At 34.4% G+C, this 17500-nt stretch overlaps 1 protein-coding gene across 10 annotated transcripts in view; it reads right to left on the bottom strand.

The window, feature by feature from the left end:
• LOC127431906 (receptor-type tyrosine-protein phosphatase mu-like) overlaps window positions 1-17500 on the bottom strand; it is a 359297-nt gene that overhangs the window by 103961 nt on the left and 237836 nt on the right. For 5 of the 10 annotated variants that reach the window (XM_051682542.1, XM_051682543.1, XM_051682548.1 and 2 more), the window contains exons 13-15: window positions 16216-16252; window positions 8598-8672; window positions 4445-4580 (exon numbers count right to left, since the gene is read on the bottom strand). In XM_051682542.1, the coding sequence (XP_051538502.1) occupies window positions 4445-4580; window positions 8598-8672; window positions 16216-16252 (248 nt within the window). The remainder of the gene's footprint in view (window positions 1-4444; window positions 4581-8597; window positions 8673-16215; window positions 16253-17500) is intronic. The other 5 variants (XM_051682546.1, XM_051682551.1, XM_051682549.1 and 2 more) reach the window with 1 other exon arrangement.

The following is a 17500-nucleotide window of genomic DNA, read 5'->3' as shown; positions in this document are numbered from 1 at the left end:
AATGCAAAAAATTGTGGGTTATGTGTGCCAACGAAGGATACACCTCTTGCATTCTTTGAATTCTTGTTAAATAAGGTCACATTCGAAGAGTAAATTAGGAGTGTCCTTCTTGCTTTTCTATACATGTGGCCGACAAATCCTAAATTAAATTTTGGAATAATGCAACAATCTTTTTTAGAAATGTTTTACGAACGATTTACCCACAAATTCATTATGCTCTTCGAAAAATGTACACATTTGTTAAGCTCATATTGAATTGAATGGAACAATTTACATAAGAATGTTACGAAGGATTTAAACAGAAGTTCGTTCTGGTAAACTGTTAATTTATTGCGGCAATTTACATAAGAATGTTTTTACAAACAAATTAAAATAATTTTGCTCATGTTAAAAATGATTGTGCCAATTTACATAAGAATGTTAAGCTCATATTGAATTGAATGGGACAATTTACGTAAGAATGGTTTTACGAATAATTTACACAGAAATACTTTCTGCTGATGTTGAATTTATTGCGACAATTTGTGTAAGAATGGTTTTACAAAATAAATACATTTGTTTAGATCATACTGAATTGAATGAGACAATTTACATAAGAATGTTACGAAGGATTTAAACAGACGTTTGTTCTGGTAAAATGTTACATTTATTGTGGAAATTTACGAAAAAATGGTTTTATGAACAATTTACACATAAATTCGTACTAATATTTAATTTATTGCGACAATTAATGTAAGAACTGTTTTAAACGCGATTTACGGAAATTTGTTCAGCTCATGTTGAAACTGCGGCAATTTACGTAAGAATTCTTTACGAATAATTTACGCATAAATTTGTTCTGCTAATGTTACATTTATTGTGGCAATTTATGTAAGAATGGTTTTACGAATAATTTACACAGAAATACTTTCTGTTGATGTTGAATTTATTGCAGCAATTTACGTAAGAATGGTTTTACGAAGGATATACATTCATTTGTTCAGCTCATTTTGAATTGCATATGACAATTTTACGTAAGAATGTTTATCGAATGATAAACAGATTACATTTTTTCTCATTTTTAATTTAATGCGGCAATTTACATAAACATTTTCAGAATGATTTATACAAAAATTCACTCTGCTCATGATCAATTTATTGTGACAATTTATATAAGAACTGTTTTACGAACACTTTACACAGACATTCGTTCTGCTAATGTAAAATTTATAGCGGCAATTTATGTGAGAATGGTTTTGCGAACATTTTCGCACATTTGTTCAGCTCCTGTTGAATTGAATGGGACAATTTACATAAGAATGTTTTACAAAAAATTTACACAAATTTGTTCTGCTAATGTTAAATTTAATGCGACAATTCTAGTAAGAATGGTTTTATAAACAAATAACACATATTTGTTCAGCTCATGTTGAATTTATTGTGGCAATTTACATAAAAGTGTTTTATCAAATGATTTACACAGAAATACGTTCTGCTAATGTTAAACTTATTGCGTCAATTTACGTAAGAATGATTTTATGAATGATTCACAGAAATTTGTTCAGCTCATTTTGAACTGCATGTGAGACTTTACATAATGTTTTATGAACGATTTACACAAAAATGTGTTCTGATAATGTTAAACGCATTGCGTCAATTTACGTAAGAATGTTTTACAAACGATTTACACACATTTGTTCTGCTCATGTTTAATTTATTGTGGTAATTTATATAAGAACTGTTTTCCGAATGATTTACGGAAATTTGTTCAGCTCATGTTGAAATTATTGTGGCAATTCACGTAAGAAGGTTTTACAAAATTTACACATACATTTGTTCTGCTAATGTTAAACGCATTGCGTCAATTTATGTAAGAATGCTTTACAAATGATTTACACACATTTGTTCTGTTAGTTTAATTTATTGCGGCAATTTACATAAAAACTGTTTTACGAATGATTTACGGAAATTTGTTCTGCTAATGTTGAATTTATTGCGACAATGTATTTAAGAATGGTTTTACGAATCATTTACACAAAAATACTTTCTGCTGATTTTGAATTTATTGCAACAATTTATGTAAGAATGGTTTTACAAAGATTTACATTAATTTGTTCAGCTCATTTTGAATTGCATGTGAGACTTTACATTAGAATGCTTTATGAAAGATTTACACAAAAATTTGTTCTGATAATGTTAAGCGCATTGCGTCAATTTATGTAAGAATGTTTTACGAACGATTTACATTCATTTGTTCTGCTCATGTTTAGTTTATTGCAGCAATTTACATATGAACTGTTTTACGAACGATTTACGGAAATTTGTTCAGCTCACGTTGAAATTATTGTGGCAATTTCCGTAAGAAGGTTTTACGAATAATTTACAAAGAAATCTGTTCTGCTAATGTTACATTTATTGCGTCAATTTACGTAAGAATGGTTTTACGAATGATTTACACAAATTTGTTCAGCTCATATTAAATTGCAAGTGACAATTTATGTAAGAATGGTTTTACGAATCATTTACACAGAAATACTTTCTGCTGATGCTGAATTGATTGCGACAATTTATGTAAGAATGGTTTTACGAAGGATTTACATTCATTTGTTCTGCTCATGTTTAATTTATTGTGGCAATTTCCGTAAGAAGGTTTTACGAATAATTTACAAAGAAATCTGTTCTGCTAATGTTAAATGTATTGCGTCAATATACGTAAGAATGGTTTTACGAACGATTTACACAAATTTGTTCAGCTCATATTAAATTGCAAGTGACAATTTATGTAAGAATGTTTATCGAACGATTATCACAAAAATGTTTTGCTCATGTTGAATTTATTGTTAAAATGTACGTAAGAATATTTTTTTACAAACCATGTGTACATTTATCCCTCACAGCCTTGTGTTTGTTTGGGTCAAATTAAATAAAATAGTAAAAAGCAAGATAGAGAGGGTTTTGCATAGCGATTAGAACAGGTTGATTACGTTTTGTTATAGAGAGAAGTGGTGAGTTTTGACTGAAGTTGTTTAGCACATTTTTAATTCTGCTTCCGAACTGCGACTAACATAAACTCCAGGACTTGAAAAAGCAATTATAGCACTCTAAGTTTATTAGTTGTCTATCTTAATAGTAAATTCAGGCCTGACTCAATTACGGATGTCTCTCGATATGGATTCCATCAAATTACATTTAGATTTAACATGCTACGCCAAGGTCATTATGCTAAAGACTATGCCGCCGATGCATACAAATGATTTGACGTAAATTGACTGTCGTGCCCGCTCAGCAAAAAGCAGACATCCCTCTTCAAATGTTTGGCCAACAGTAAAATCAATAGAGACAAATACCCTTATACGGAGAATGTAATGACTCTCATTAAAAACATATTTACTCTGCCCTGCCTTCAATTAACATCTGAAGACCCAGAAGAGGACCAAGCTTTTATTGGAAGCCACTGTAAACACTCTCAGAATGTAAACCAGAGATTACGCAAAAAAGAAAAGAAAAAAAAAAGTAGTCGGGCTATTTGCACACCACCGCCGCCGCACTGAACTCTGGGGGCTTTACTCCAGCTGCGGATGGGTTCTAATGTAAACTCGCCTGGAGCAACATGCCCTGGGCGTCTCTTTGAAAAAAAAAAAGCTGCTTTCATCAAAATTTCTCTCTTATCTTGCTTTTCTTTCGCACTTTTTTTTTCTTGCACAAGATAAGCTTGGAAAATGTTTGTGTGATTTCCCATCGCTGGGTCATTAAAGCGCTGGCATTTGTTTGAGAGAAGCACGGAGCAAAGAAAAATTAATATTTCATCAGGCAGCACGTACTGGTGCCACAAACCGTGTAATGGTGGTTATCAGAGCGATCAAATCAATTATTCTGTGTTCAGTTGACAAAAGGGGCCTTTTGAAAAGCGAACAGACAATCAACATGAATTCAGTAGGAGCTCATGGGCACATTTGATGGTACCATGACATGAGGAAAAATTCTGTATGGTACAGAATCATTACAAAAGCTCTTTTAACTAATTAAACACACTGTTGCTTAAAACAGTAAGATAATGCATATTCACCAATGGGATCCAAAACTCTGAGACTACACTGAAAATCTAATTTACAAAAACAAAGAAACGTATAAAATATATTTTTAGCCGATTAATCAAATGCAAGTAAATTGCTCTTTGTACAGACGATCAGATTTTTTTACTACCACGCTTTGGATCATCTTCTTTTGTTTATGTCAGCTCGACTGCATGCTGTCATTAAAGCAAAAGAGGGACTTTGACTTTTTCAATTCAATGTCTTACCCAAATTGTTATGATGATAATACAGTTAGCAATGAAAGTTTTTGTATTCAATTAGAAAAATTTAAAATAGAAGCATTTTCACGAGTGCTCTCAGACATTCGGACTCCACTGTAATTAGATCAGATAAAATATTGTGTAAATGTCACGCAGATGTGAAGCTCTTACCGTTTCTTCATGACCAGCACCACGCCGAGGAAGATGATGACGAAGAGGAGGATGCCAGCGATGACGCCGGCGATCTTCACCGTGTGATCTGTCTGTTTCTCTGGTTCCACGGCGTCGGGCTTCCTGGTGGCGGCACCTAAAACAAAAGTCCAAACAATCATTACTGTATCAGGATGTGCTGTGATGTCATCAGATCTGATCAAAATAATGTCATGAAATACAACCGGTGAGGCTGGAATTGTGACATCGAAACATTTACAACAATCTAGCAGGGAATGAGTTTTGTAATGACTTCTATGATGCCTTTTGTTAGTATAACAGGTTAGCTTTATTGATTTTAGTAGCCTCCGTTTGCTAAATTTGTCTTAAACATCTAGATTGTTTCTCCTAGGGTTTGGACAACCGCTTTTACAACAATCAAACGAGTGTGCACCAAAAGTTCCAGTGTGAAAATCAGATTAGGGGTCAGAGAAAGGCAGCGTTTGCCTGTTTTCTGTACAATTTGATGGCGTGTCAACCGCGTGCCCGATGAATTATCAATTTCCCAGCGTGCAAAATGAGTAGCCGATGAAAAATAGCATGGACACAACATTCAATTCAGCCGCGCCGCAAATCTGTTCCCGCTGCCAGCGACACTTCAATCAAGAGCTGACAACATCCATCAGCCCGGCCTATGGGCTACCATGACGGATGGAGCAGGTTCCTGTTTTGCATTTGAGTTTCAATTTTGCCGCAGGTGATTCCCGAGAAGAATATGCAAACAAGTGTCACTTGCCAGCAGAAACTCACAAAACCACTACTGAAGTAAGAGCTGCAAGTTCACTTTTATGAACTTTGATGGTAACTTGGGACTGTCAGGTTTTTGTGGCAGCATCAACCAGAGTCAGGCAGCTTTAAAGTGATTAGTGCGTTCACACCATGTCGGAATTAATGTAATAATGAGATTCCAACTTGTAAAAAGCGTTCTCGTCTTTGTAGAACTCGTAATTAAAAGTTGCAAACTCTAAACTCTAAGAAAGCTCCAACTTGACAGTCATTAAACCCTTTAAGCTCTGAAGGTGTTTTTAAAGATTTCCTGTTTCAGTGGCATACCCAAAATTAAAGACTTATAACTCGACATAAAAACAAGGAGGGTCACGTGTTTGGTATCATTGTAAAGAAAGCTTTTCAAATGTTTTAATGATATAGATTATGATACATTCTGAGACTCTTATGAAACTGCTGAAAAATTATAAAACAAAATTGAGCCAAAAATTTACCTTTTATTTAGTTGTTTTTCTTATTTGACATTATATATCTCTGGGTGTAAATAAGGTGGCACCGAAAAAGCTTTTGTTTTGTTCTCAATCATGTCAACTGTATCTGAGAAAAATGTTGTGTTGATACAACAAAGCAATCAAAAGTTATAACATTACAAAAATAATTTATCATAGTGTCCAAAAACATCTCCAAACAAATAAAACATAATAATTGTACATAAGAACTAATTACACATGCAAACACAACAATGACTAAAGGTTTGCATAGCATGCAGACATGATTTTAGTAATGAGATTTCACAGAATGAGTTTCATTCTGTGTCATTTGAGTCATCATTGAGTCTGTGTCATGTATTTGGCGCCATCTCCTGGTGGTCATATGTAACATTGTGCTTCATGTGGATTATCTAATGATCTATACATCTGATTATCTTGTGTGTGGGGTCGTTTGAAAGATAATCACCTCCTCTAAGTAATGGTATGTGATGTTTTATGTTCCGTTTATTTGTCATGAAGTTACAAGTGAAAAACATGGCATATAAGCAACACCAACATAATTGTCAAAGACATATACTTAGCTATTACTCACTATATTTTAGTCTGTGTAAAGTAAATCAAATAGGCTGGTTGTATTCTACTCTTTGAGAGCTTTCCAACAACATATGACACATGGATATTTGATCAGTTTGATGTTTTTACTGATTGCAATAACTATATATGCAGTGCAATTTTGTTTATAAATTATCAAAACGGAACACTTCTGATTTATCTGCATATTTCAAAGCACTTGTTCAGTTTTGGTCATAATGTCTACATGCATTGGAAAGTAGAGCTTCTAAACTTTCAAACGATACCGATTTTGTGTTGGTCAAGACTGTAGTTATTAATATTTTGACTTTAATTTTGTCTCGCAGGCCTGCCGGAACAAATATGGAAGCAGCCTTTTAAGGTAGTTTACATATATTTTTGTTTGATAGAACATTTAATTATAGACAGTATTTACTGGAGCACCTTCTTTGTTTTTAAACATTTTACAAGGATATCCTGAGTTTAATTATTGTAAATATTTTACTGTAATCAACACCATGCCACACATGGATCCGTTGGCCCGTTTGGGGTTATCAGTATCACCATCTAAACAAATTATTTTTAAGGTCCAAGGACGTGAACAGCTGTTGAACCTAAGAGTTGTCACCTCGTAATTACAGTAATCCCAACATGAGGTGAATGCACTATTAGTCACATGGTATATTCGGCTCAGGTGATTCGCTAAAAAATATCCAGAACTGAAGCTGCGTTCCGGTTTGCAGAAACTGTGTTTTCCGATTTGCAGGGTCCCTACGTAGTGTTCACTACACACTAAACCCAAAGCATAGGATATAGAAAAGATAGAAAGCACATCTGAATTAAGATGAATAAAAACGCCAGAGCCTCAAACTCCTTTTGTTCATTTTAATTGAGCGTTTTGTATCCTTTGACTTTAACATATACGCTCCCTTCAGATGGGAATCTCAATTAAGATGGCTGAATACCCTGTGAAGCCCACTTCACTGGGCACTATCGGTCACCTGGAATGCACCTAAAGTTTGTGCCGTGACTTTCTGGTTCTACAGAGAAAAGTGCTGATTATTGTTGAAGAGGCGAGATATTAAGACACTCTGATAGGTCTAAACAGGTGATGAGGAAACTATTTTAAACACACAAGCATCCATTACACTGCTGGTTATGGATTTAACATAAAATATCTAACAGAGTAAAAAATTATATTTCACCGTGGAAAATGAGAAACATTCTCTGGGTTTGTTCAACAAACACCACACCGTGATGTTTCAACTGGTAAATATTGAGATGTAATTTTCCGTTGGCAGGTTGAAGGAGGCGTCGTCGTCATGCATTGCAAACACTGAGGTCTTAAGTTTCGAGTTTGCCGGGTCAGTTGGATTCCTTCAACAGACATGAGCGCTGAATAAAAATCAGCCAATTCCATGACTCCTGTTTTCCCGTTTATTTCTCCACAGTAAGTTCATGTATTCAGTGTGCAGATTCGGCTAATAGAAAGTGACCTTCTACAGGAGGCAAACAGCACAGATCAAATTAATCTAATCAGATGCGATAACCCTGAGAATATTCAATAACCTTTCACTCTGCGTCCATTCATAGCACAAATGAATCAACAAACACTGCTTACAAGGATAAACAGTCTCCATGGGAACAGTCACTCGAAATATTTAACTACACAATACTTTAGACAAAGCACAAAATACACATTAAACCTCACAAAAACATGTACAGGTCACGTTTCACACCCCCCAAAATAAAAAGAATAAATCTGATCTTGCATAAAGAAAATGAAGACATAATTTTCATGACAATTCAACACTTTTCACAACACATTCTCATTATTGTAAAGTTTGTAATTTTTATTTTTTATTCTCATTAATCTTAATAGTGATTCTCATCTCATTTTTTATTTTATTATAATAAATATATAAAAAAACTGTAATACATTGATTGTAATTTAATTTATATTTTAATTAACGTTAATTAAATGTACTGTATATTCAGTATATCAATAATGACAATGAGCTTTTTCGCATTACGATAATGTAAATTTGGGGGGAAATGTGCTTAACTGTAATGAAAATAATGTCATTTAATACAACCTTTTAAATCAGGGCACAAGCTGAATAATCGGTTAAGAGCTAATGATTAATCGTTGCAATAATCACCGAATAGTCGAATAATCGTTAGATTAGTTGATTATCAAAACATAGTTACTTCTTTTTTTTCAATTTTGGGGGAGTCAAATATGACCTGGACTTGTTATTGAGAGGTTTCATTTAAACCTAAACACCCACAAACACACAAAGTGAGGCGGACAGGGAGGTTCTGACCTGTTAGTTGGTGGTCGCCGGCAGCCGGTACGATACGCACATACGGCGTGGTGAGCTGAGTCACTATAATGGCAGCTAGAATGAGAGAGATCCAGGCAACATGCAGAGAGAGAGAGAGAGAGAGAGAGAGAGAGAGAGAGAGAGAGAGAGAGACAGAGAGACAGACAGGCTGAGGCATCTGTTATATATTCAGTGTTATTAATGCAGAGCAGATAGACAGAAGCTCTTTTCCAAAGCAGAGTGAGCTCACTATATAGACTGAATTTTAAGGCACACTCATGATGCGGAAAGGTAGCTTTTCAAGACAACTTCTTTAAACCTACATTTAATAAATTAATCAACGATGGCAGATAAAGTGAGAGAAATGTTCAATATAAATATACTTAACTCATATAATACCAAAAAGTATCTGATTAAAAATGGACTATTTTTGTAATTTATTTTAAAAGTAATTTCTATGTTTATTTATTAAGTATCAGACCATCTATTGAAATCAAAGGTGAGTCTAGTCTCTTGTGCACTTTACTAGAGAAGCTGCTGTCTATGTAGGGCGCTCCAAATCAGTCACTTAGGAGGTTCCATGATGGTTAGGATGTGGCCTTAGAAAACAGCTGCCTATGTAGACAGTAAGTCAGTTCACTAGTGTTTAAAAGAGAGCTCCAAGTAGAGAGAGATAGAAAGAAAGTTCTTCACATGCTCAGAGAGCAACAACAGCTTGACACTGAAGGTCTGTGATGTTATCGTCTGGAGTTTGTGGATGTATGACATGTAAAACACAGTGGAGTTCTCCAAAAATTGACTTTAAAAACCCTCATGTGTGTTTGATGACACATTCATGACCTTTCTACGGAGACCCTGAGAGGACTTCTATTTTTAAAAGATGATTTTGTCCGCTTTATTGTTAGTAAGCACGTTTAATACAACCTTTTAAGTTGGTGCACAAGCTGAATAATCGGTTAAGAGCTAATGATTAATCGTTGCAATAATCGCCGAATAATCGCTCTAATATCGTTAGATTAGTTGATTATCAAAATAATTGTTAGTTGCAGCTCTATAACTAACATTAACAAAAATGAATACTGTAAAAATATATTGTTCATTGTTAGTTAATAATGCCTAATTCATTTACTAATGTTAACAAATGTAACCTTATAATAAAGTGCTACCAATACTGTAGACTGTAGTAACTGTAGTTGTTGGCGGAAAACATGTTTTTTTCTATAATAATATTGTAGTAACCATGATTGCTGTAGGCTAATAATTTTTTTGTATTATTATTTAATTAGTATTTATTTATTTATTTTATTTTATTTTTTTGGTGGAAACCATGGTTTTAATTTAGTATACTGTATCCATATAGTAACCATTATTTTTCTAGAGATTAACCATGGTTAATCTTGTGGTTAATATAGTTTTACTACAAATACCATTAATGAGGCCATGCAAAACTTATTGTGAGAAAAAGCAAAACTACTGCGAGGGAATGCAAAACTTATTGCGAGGGAATGCAAACGTTATTGTGATGGAACGCAAAACTATTGTGAGAGAATGCAAACTTATTGCGAGGGAATACAAAACTTATTGCGAGGGAATGCAAAACTATTGCAAGGGAATGCAAAACTTATTGCGCGGGAATGCAAAACTATTGTGAAAGAATGCAAACTTATTGTGAGGGAATACAAAACTTATTACGAGGGAACGCAAAACTATTGCAAGGGAATGCAAAACTATGTAAAACTATTGCGAGGGAACGCAAAACTATTGCGAGTGAACGCAAAACTTACTGCGAGGGAATGCAAAACTATGTAAAACTATTGCGAGGGAACGCAAAACTATTGCGAGTGAACGCAAAACTTACTGCGAGGGAATGCAAAACTATTGTGAGGGAACGCAAAACTATTCAAAACTACTGCGAGGGAATGCAAAACTTATTGCGAGTGAACGCATAACTTACTGCGAGGGAATGCAAAACTATTGCGAGGGAATGCAAAACTATTGTGAGGGAACGCAAAACTATTCAAAACTACTGCGAGGGAATGCAAAACTTATTGCGATGGAACGCAAAACTATGCAAAACTATTGCGAGTGAACGCAAAACTTACTGCGAGGGAACGCAAAACTATTCAAAACTACTGCGAGGGAATGCAAAACTTATTGCGATGGAACGCAAAACTATTCAAAACTATTGCGAGGGAATGCAAAACGTATTGCGATGGAACGCAAAACTTACTGCGAGGAATGCAAAACTATTGCGAGGGAACGCAAAACTATGCAAAACTATTGCGAGGGAATGCAAAACTTATTGCGAGTGGAACGCAAAACTTACTGCGAGGGAATGCAAAACTATTGTGAGGGAACGCAAAACTATTCAAAACTACTGCGAGGGAATGCAAAACTTATTGCGATGGAACGCAAAACGTACTGCGAGGGAATGCAAAACTTATTGTGAGGGAACGCAAAACTATTCAAAACTACTGCGAGGGAATGCAAAACTTATTGCGATGGAACGCAAAACTTACTGCGAGGGAATGCAAAACTATTGTGAGGGAACGCAAAACTATTCAAAACTACTGCGAGGGAATGCAAAACTTATTGCGATGGAACGCAAAACTTACTGCGAGGGAATGCAAAACTATTGTGAGGGAACGCAAAACTATTCAAAACTACTGCGAGGGAATGCAAAACTTATTGCGAGTGAACGCAAAACTTACTGCGAGGGAATGCAAAACTATTGTGAGGGAACGCAAAACTATTCAAAACTACTGCGAGGGAATGCAAAACTTATTGCGAGTGAACGCAAAACTTACTGCGAGGGAATGCAAAACTATTGCGAGGGAATGCAAAACTATTGTGAGGGAACGCAAAACTATTCAAAACTACTGCGAGGGAATGCAAAACTTATTGCGATGGAACGCAAAACTATTCAAAACTATTGCGAGTGAACGCAAAACTTACTGCGAGGGAACGCAAAACTATTCAAAACTACTGCGAGGGAATGCAAAACTTATTGCGATGGAACGCAAAACTATTCAAAACTATTGCGAGGGAATGCAAAACGTATTGCGATGGAACGCAAAACTATTCAAAACTATTGCGAGGGAATGCAAAACTATGCAAAACTATTGCGAGGGAATGCAAAACTATTGCGAGTGAACGCAAAACTTACTGCGAGGGAAAGCAAAACTACTGCGAGGGAACGCAAAACTTACTGCGAGGGAATGCAAAACTATTTTGAGGGAACGCAAAACGTATTGCGAGGGAATGCAAAACTTACTGTGAGGGAATGCAAAACTATTGCGAGGGAATGCAAAACTTACTGCGAGTGAACGCAAAACTTACTGCGAGTGAACGCAAAACTTACTGCGAGGGAACGTAAAACTACTGCCATGGTATTTGTAGTAAAATCAAAATAACCACAAAATTATGATTTTTATTTCCATAGTTTTTTTTCCCTGTATTAGTACTATGGTTTTACTATGAATATTAAGGTTAAAATATGGTTATTTTAGTAAAACCATGATAAATTTATTGCAAGGGAATACAAACTTCCAGAAAAAAGTTTTTTTTTTTTTTTTAACGCTTCATTCATTTAAAACATCTCCTTCATGGATTTTAAGTCTGTCTTTGTATGTTATTATTGACAGGAAACGAGCACAACCGTCACCGCCCACTTTTTCAGCAGTCTTGGTTCTGGATGTTTTTTTTAGTTTTTTTAATTTATTTTCTTCATAGGGATTTCAAAAAATTCTTGAAGCAAACTGTTACTAAAAAATCATTTAAAAAGTGCAAACGTACAAGAATGTGTATTTAACATCTAATATGAAATATAAGACTTTTTAATATACTTACAAAACATTAAAATATATAAATTAGAGAATGGCTCATTCATATGCTTATAAGCAGTAGCTGTTGAGTTATGGTAATAGCGACTTCTCTGATTGGTGGATTTTAAGGTTAATGTAGTCCTTGAATGGGAATTCAGAAATTCAATGTTTTTTCAAAACGTTGACATCACACTGATATCTACAGCAGCATAAATCATCAAATAACAACCTCAAGAGGTTTATATGTTATTGTTTAACATTAATTTCACTATGAAGAAAGTGAATGAGATTTCTACATTCAGAACCCTTCTGTTGTGCTCTATTAAGAGGTAGGCCTATTAAAAACGTGCTGCTCCATCATGATTTACCGTACACAAGGGGAAACAGAAACTGTCTTAAAAAACTAAAGTCTCAAACTCTTATTTGCTTAGAACAGTCTTCACGCCATTAGAAACGTGGCGTACACACAGGAAAATAGATCATGTACCATCTGTGCACAATTAAATCTAAAAAAGCACTGAGAGAAGCCCGCGCACCGCTAACTGCCGCACAAAATCTCCTAATGGGCCACGAGAGGTCAGAAATACACTGATTCTGGACCGCGATACGTAAAGTCGTTCGGCTTTATTGGAGTGATTTTCCATCTGGTGTGATCTGCGATGTTTCCCTTTAGAGACATCAAACGGCATGTGTCCGCAATGAAACGCTAATTCCTGCATTTTCACATCGCAATCCTTGATTGCAGTTTTAAGGATACACGGCCAAAAATAACTTTCTTAATCAGTATTTTTGTCTTTTTTTTTTTTCAGTGGAAATCTCTAAACATCCTTAAAAAAAGATTACTTGAGAAGCAACTTTGTGCAAGATAATAAGGCTTATTTTCAGAGAATATACAGCAGACTGTGGACTTCTAGAGAGAAAAGTCTCATTAAAACATTGTTTACAAGTTGATTTAATAAGACTAATAACAATATCCAACAGTGTCTGTACATGAATCACAGGAGATTTATGTCATTTTTGTGTCATTTCCGGCACATCTCAACTTCTGTATTGTTTTTAATAGAATTCTGTGCTGGAAATGACGCTGATGGAAATTACATTTTTAACCTTATACAAATAAAATGACAGACTCTGTCTTGCTAATGCTAATTTCATATCTAACATTTTATGTATCCAAAATACACGCAATTATAATATTTTCACCCTTTTCCAGCTTGATTGATCAAAATATTCAGCGAACAAGTGATATTTCCCTTGATTTTTCTTTGTTCTTTGTCAAGTGTTTGGTATCACTGTAAAGACAACTTTTTAATGATATCGATTATGATCAATTCTGAGACTCTCAGCTTAAAAAATAAAAATAGAAATTTGAGACAAAAGTGTACTTTTTTCTTATTTTACTGATTTGACATTATATATCTCTGGGTGTAAATACGATGGCTCCAAACTGTTTTTGTTTTGTTCCCAATCATGTCAAATGTATCGGAGAATTTTTTTTTTATTGATACGACAAAGCAATCAAAAGTTATAACATTACAAAAATAATTGATCATAGTGTCCAAAAACATCTCCAAACAAATAAAACATAATAATTGTACATAAGAACTAATTACACATGCAAACACAACAATGACTAAAGGTTTGCATAGCATGCAGACATGATTTTAGTAATGAGATTTCACAGAATGAGTTTCATTCTGTGTCATTTGAGTCATCATTGAGTCTGTGTCATGTATTTGGCGCCATCTCCTGGTGGTCACATGTAACATTGTGCTTCATGTGGATTATCTAATGATCTATACATCTGATTATCTTGTGTGTGGACTCGTTTGAAAGATAATCACCTCCTCTAAGTAATGCTATGTGATGCTTTATGTTCTGTTTATTTTTCGTAAAAAACACGGCATATAAGCAACATCAACATAATTGTCAAAGACATATACTTATCTATTACTCGCTATATTTTTATCTGTGAGTAAAACAAATAGACTGGTTGTATTCTACTCTTTGAGAGCTTTCCAACAACATATGACACATGGCTATTTGATGAGTTGATGTTTTTAATGATTGCAATAATATGTACAGTGCAATTTATTTTTTATTTTTTATAAATCATAAAAACGGAACACTTCTGATTTATCTGCATATTTCAAAGCACTTGTTCAGTTTTGGTCATAATGTCTACATGCATTGGAAAGTAGAGCTTCTGAACTTTCAAACGATATTTATTTTGTGTTGGTCAAGACTGTAGTTATTAATATATTGACGATATTTTTTTTTGACCTTGTGGACCACATCCGAGCTTAAAGCACAAGTACACTAAATTTTGATACAACTTTATTAGGGGCTAAATTGTTTGGTGTGGTGGAAATGACGGCACAACTGTGGGACAGTCGTAATATTTTTTTATTTTTAATATAGAAATAATTTTCATACAATAAATATTTAAATGGTTTATGTTTATTTCACTCTTTGTTTAGAATAATTTGTATTTTTATAATTTATTTTAATAGTATAATACTGAAACAGTAAAATCTATACCTATGTCATTTAAAAAGTATCAAAAATAAATTATGAAGGCCTGGTAAAAAGTTTCTAAGTCACGAGTCCTTTGTATAACAAATATATATATATTTTTAAATATGTTTTAATAAAAAAAAAGTCTTAATGTCTTCCACGAAGTTGCTTCTCAAGTAAATGCATCTTGTTTTAAAGATGTTTAGATATTTTTAATGGAAAACAGGATAAAAATAAAGATTTTTGCAGTGTACATAATGATTGTTTATTTAATTGACTTTGTTTAACCTCTTAAACTCAATTTTTCACACCTAAATTTAAAAGCTCACCATTTACACATACTGCGGACTGTCAAAAATGTGTCTAAAAAAAAAAGACATAAATTATTATTTATAATGATAATGTATATGTTTGCAATCTTATGATGAACATAATTTTATTTGTCCTAAATTTGTAAACATGTAATTCTGGTTCTGTTTACACCGTCTCCCTCCAAATAGTTTTGTTTTATTCCACTAGATGACAGAAAGTACTAGAAAAAAGAGTTTTTCCTCTATCACTTTCCATCACAAAATGCCGATCTGAAATGTAGGTGGCTTTGGGGTTTACAGCAGCAGTTATCGGAGCATAAAAGAGATGTTTGTATTTGATGACTTACAGAAATCATATTTCACTTTGTGATTCTTCTTTTGTGAAAATATGTTCTGCAGTAGAAAGAAAGTCATGCACATCTGGGATGGCGTGAGGGCGAGTAAATGATGAGAGAATTTTCATTTTTGGTGGACTATTCCTTTAAGGCCTTATTTTGTTATTGTAAGTAGCATTAATGCAGAAGTGATGGTTATCCATGAAAAGTTCAGATTCTAAGCTTTCAAACGATACCTCATATGCATGACTTACGTATACGGGGACTTGAGCATTTTAAGCGTAAACTTTTTACGCGATATAGCGCCCCCTTTTGGACCTGCCGGCGGGTCCACAGAGTTAAAGCGGTTAAACTGTTACCAACCTTATCTCGCACAGAATTAAAAGGTCAAAAGGTCAAGGACATGATTATTTGCGTGTTTGTGCACAAACAGCTCTGAACAGCACAGACAGAACACATGATGAGTGAATTGAAAAGTGTTTGGATCACAGACAGCAGCAGAAGTGTGTCATTGAAAGCGTCAGACGCATGTATGTAATCGAACACGGACTGCAGTAATGTGCAGTGTTGTTGAGAAGATTTAGAGAACATGTTTCAATTAGCTCACTGGATCACAGTCACACACACTCACCTTTAGTGGCCACACGAACACAATCGATTTTGGTTTCCTGTGAGAGAGAGAAAGAGAGAGAGAAGAGGGGAAAAGCATTATTTTTGATTCTTTATGAGGTCATTTTGACAGCTTGAGTTCTCTACAGATAAAGCTGCTTGAGTATTCAAGGTTGTGATGGAGCAGGTTTATTTACTTATTCAATTTTTAATGTCATTATTAGCATAATCACATTTTCATGGAAAGCTCAAAGCAGTTTAACGTAAAGAAGTTTGCCGCTTTGTTTTCATTAAACCAATTCAAAAAAACGTTTCCCAACCGAGTCATCACTGAATTGTGTTTTCAGACGTCTCCAAGTGACATTTTACGCTTAATTTTTGTAGTAAAATTGCTAATCACTAAGTATTTTCACTATTCCATCCTTACTGTTAACACTTATTAAAATATATGTTAAGGACATAGATGGTGTTACAATGTTGCCAACAGTGTTACATTTTAAATTCTTGCAATCAGGTTACAGTTACTGACTTTCTATTAAAGTAATTACTTTTTAACTACATTACTTGTGCTAAAGAAATATGTATTACACATTTAAAATATGAATTTATATGTACGTATGTATGTTAGCATTTCTGCGACAGCTGAAGGGTGTGCGACAATGAATGACGAGGAAATATAGACATTTTGAATTTGAGCGGAAAAGCAAAAACATTTCTAGGAAAAGTGATTTAGAAAGGAGCTTAAAAGTAAAATAATTAGTAATGTGATTACTTTTAGATGGAGTAATCTGATTACAATTTTTAGAGAATTATTAATTTGTAGTGGATTACTTATTTTGAGTAATTTAACCACATTGCCAATATCAATAACCCTTACATAATAATCCCTTACAGTGATCTCCCAAATACAACCCAACTTGATCCGCTTTTCCATGTTGCTGAATGTGCCGTTATGTACTGATCCTACGTTGGCATCGTTGGCACGGCTACATGTAGTTTCTTTTTCCACGATACAGCAGCGAAATCAGAAACAAGTGACCAAGCGTCCCCACGTCAATAAATAATGCAATAAAGTTGGCTTGACGTTGGACGGTCTTGATTCACGATTAGTTGCAAATTTAGGGACCGTCTCTAAAGATACAGCAACATTGGAGCATGCATATCCAAAACATTTACAAACCTAAACTAATGCCTAATCTAAAGACTCATCTGACTCGATACATGTGTTAACGGACTATGATGATGGCCTACACGGACAACACATTGTTTCCTAGAGCTGCAGAAAATACTCAAAACAGACACAAGCA

The sequence above is a fragment of the Myxocyprinus asiaticus genome, chromosome 41 (assembly GCF_019703515.2).
Source record: "Myxocyprinus asiaticus isolate MX2 ecotype Aquarium Trade chromosome 41, UBuf_Myxa_2, whole genome shotgun sequence".
NCBI lineage: Eukaryota > Metazoa > Chordata > Actinopteri > Cypriniformes > Catostomidae > Myxocyprinus > Myxocyprinus asiaticus.
The sequence above is the reverse complement of the archived record's forward strand: the minus strand, read 5'-3'. Positions and strand labels throughout refer to the sequence as shown.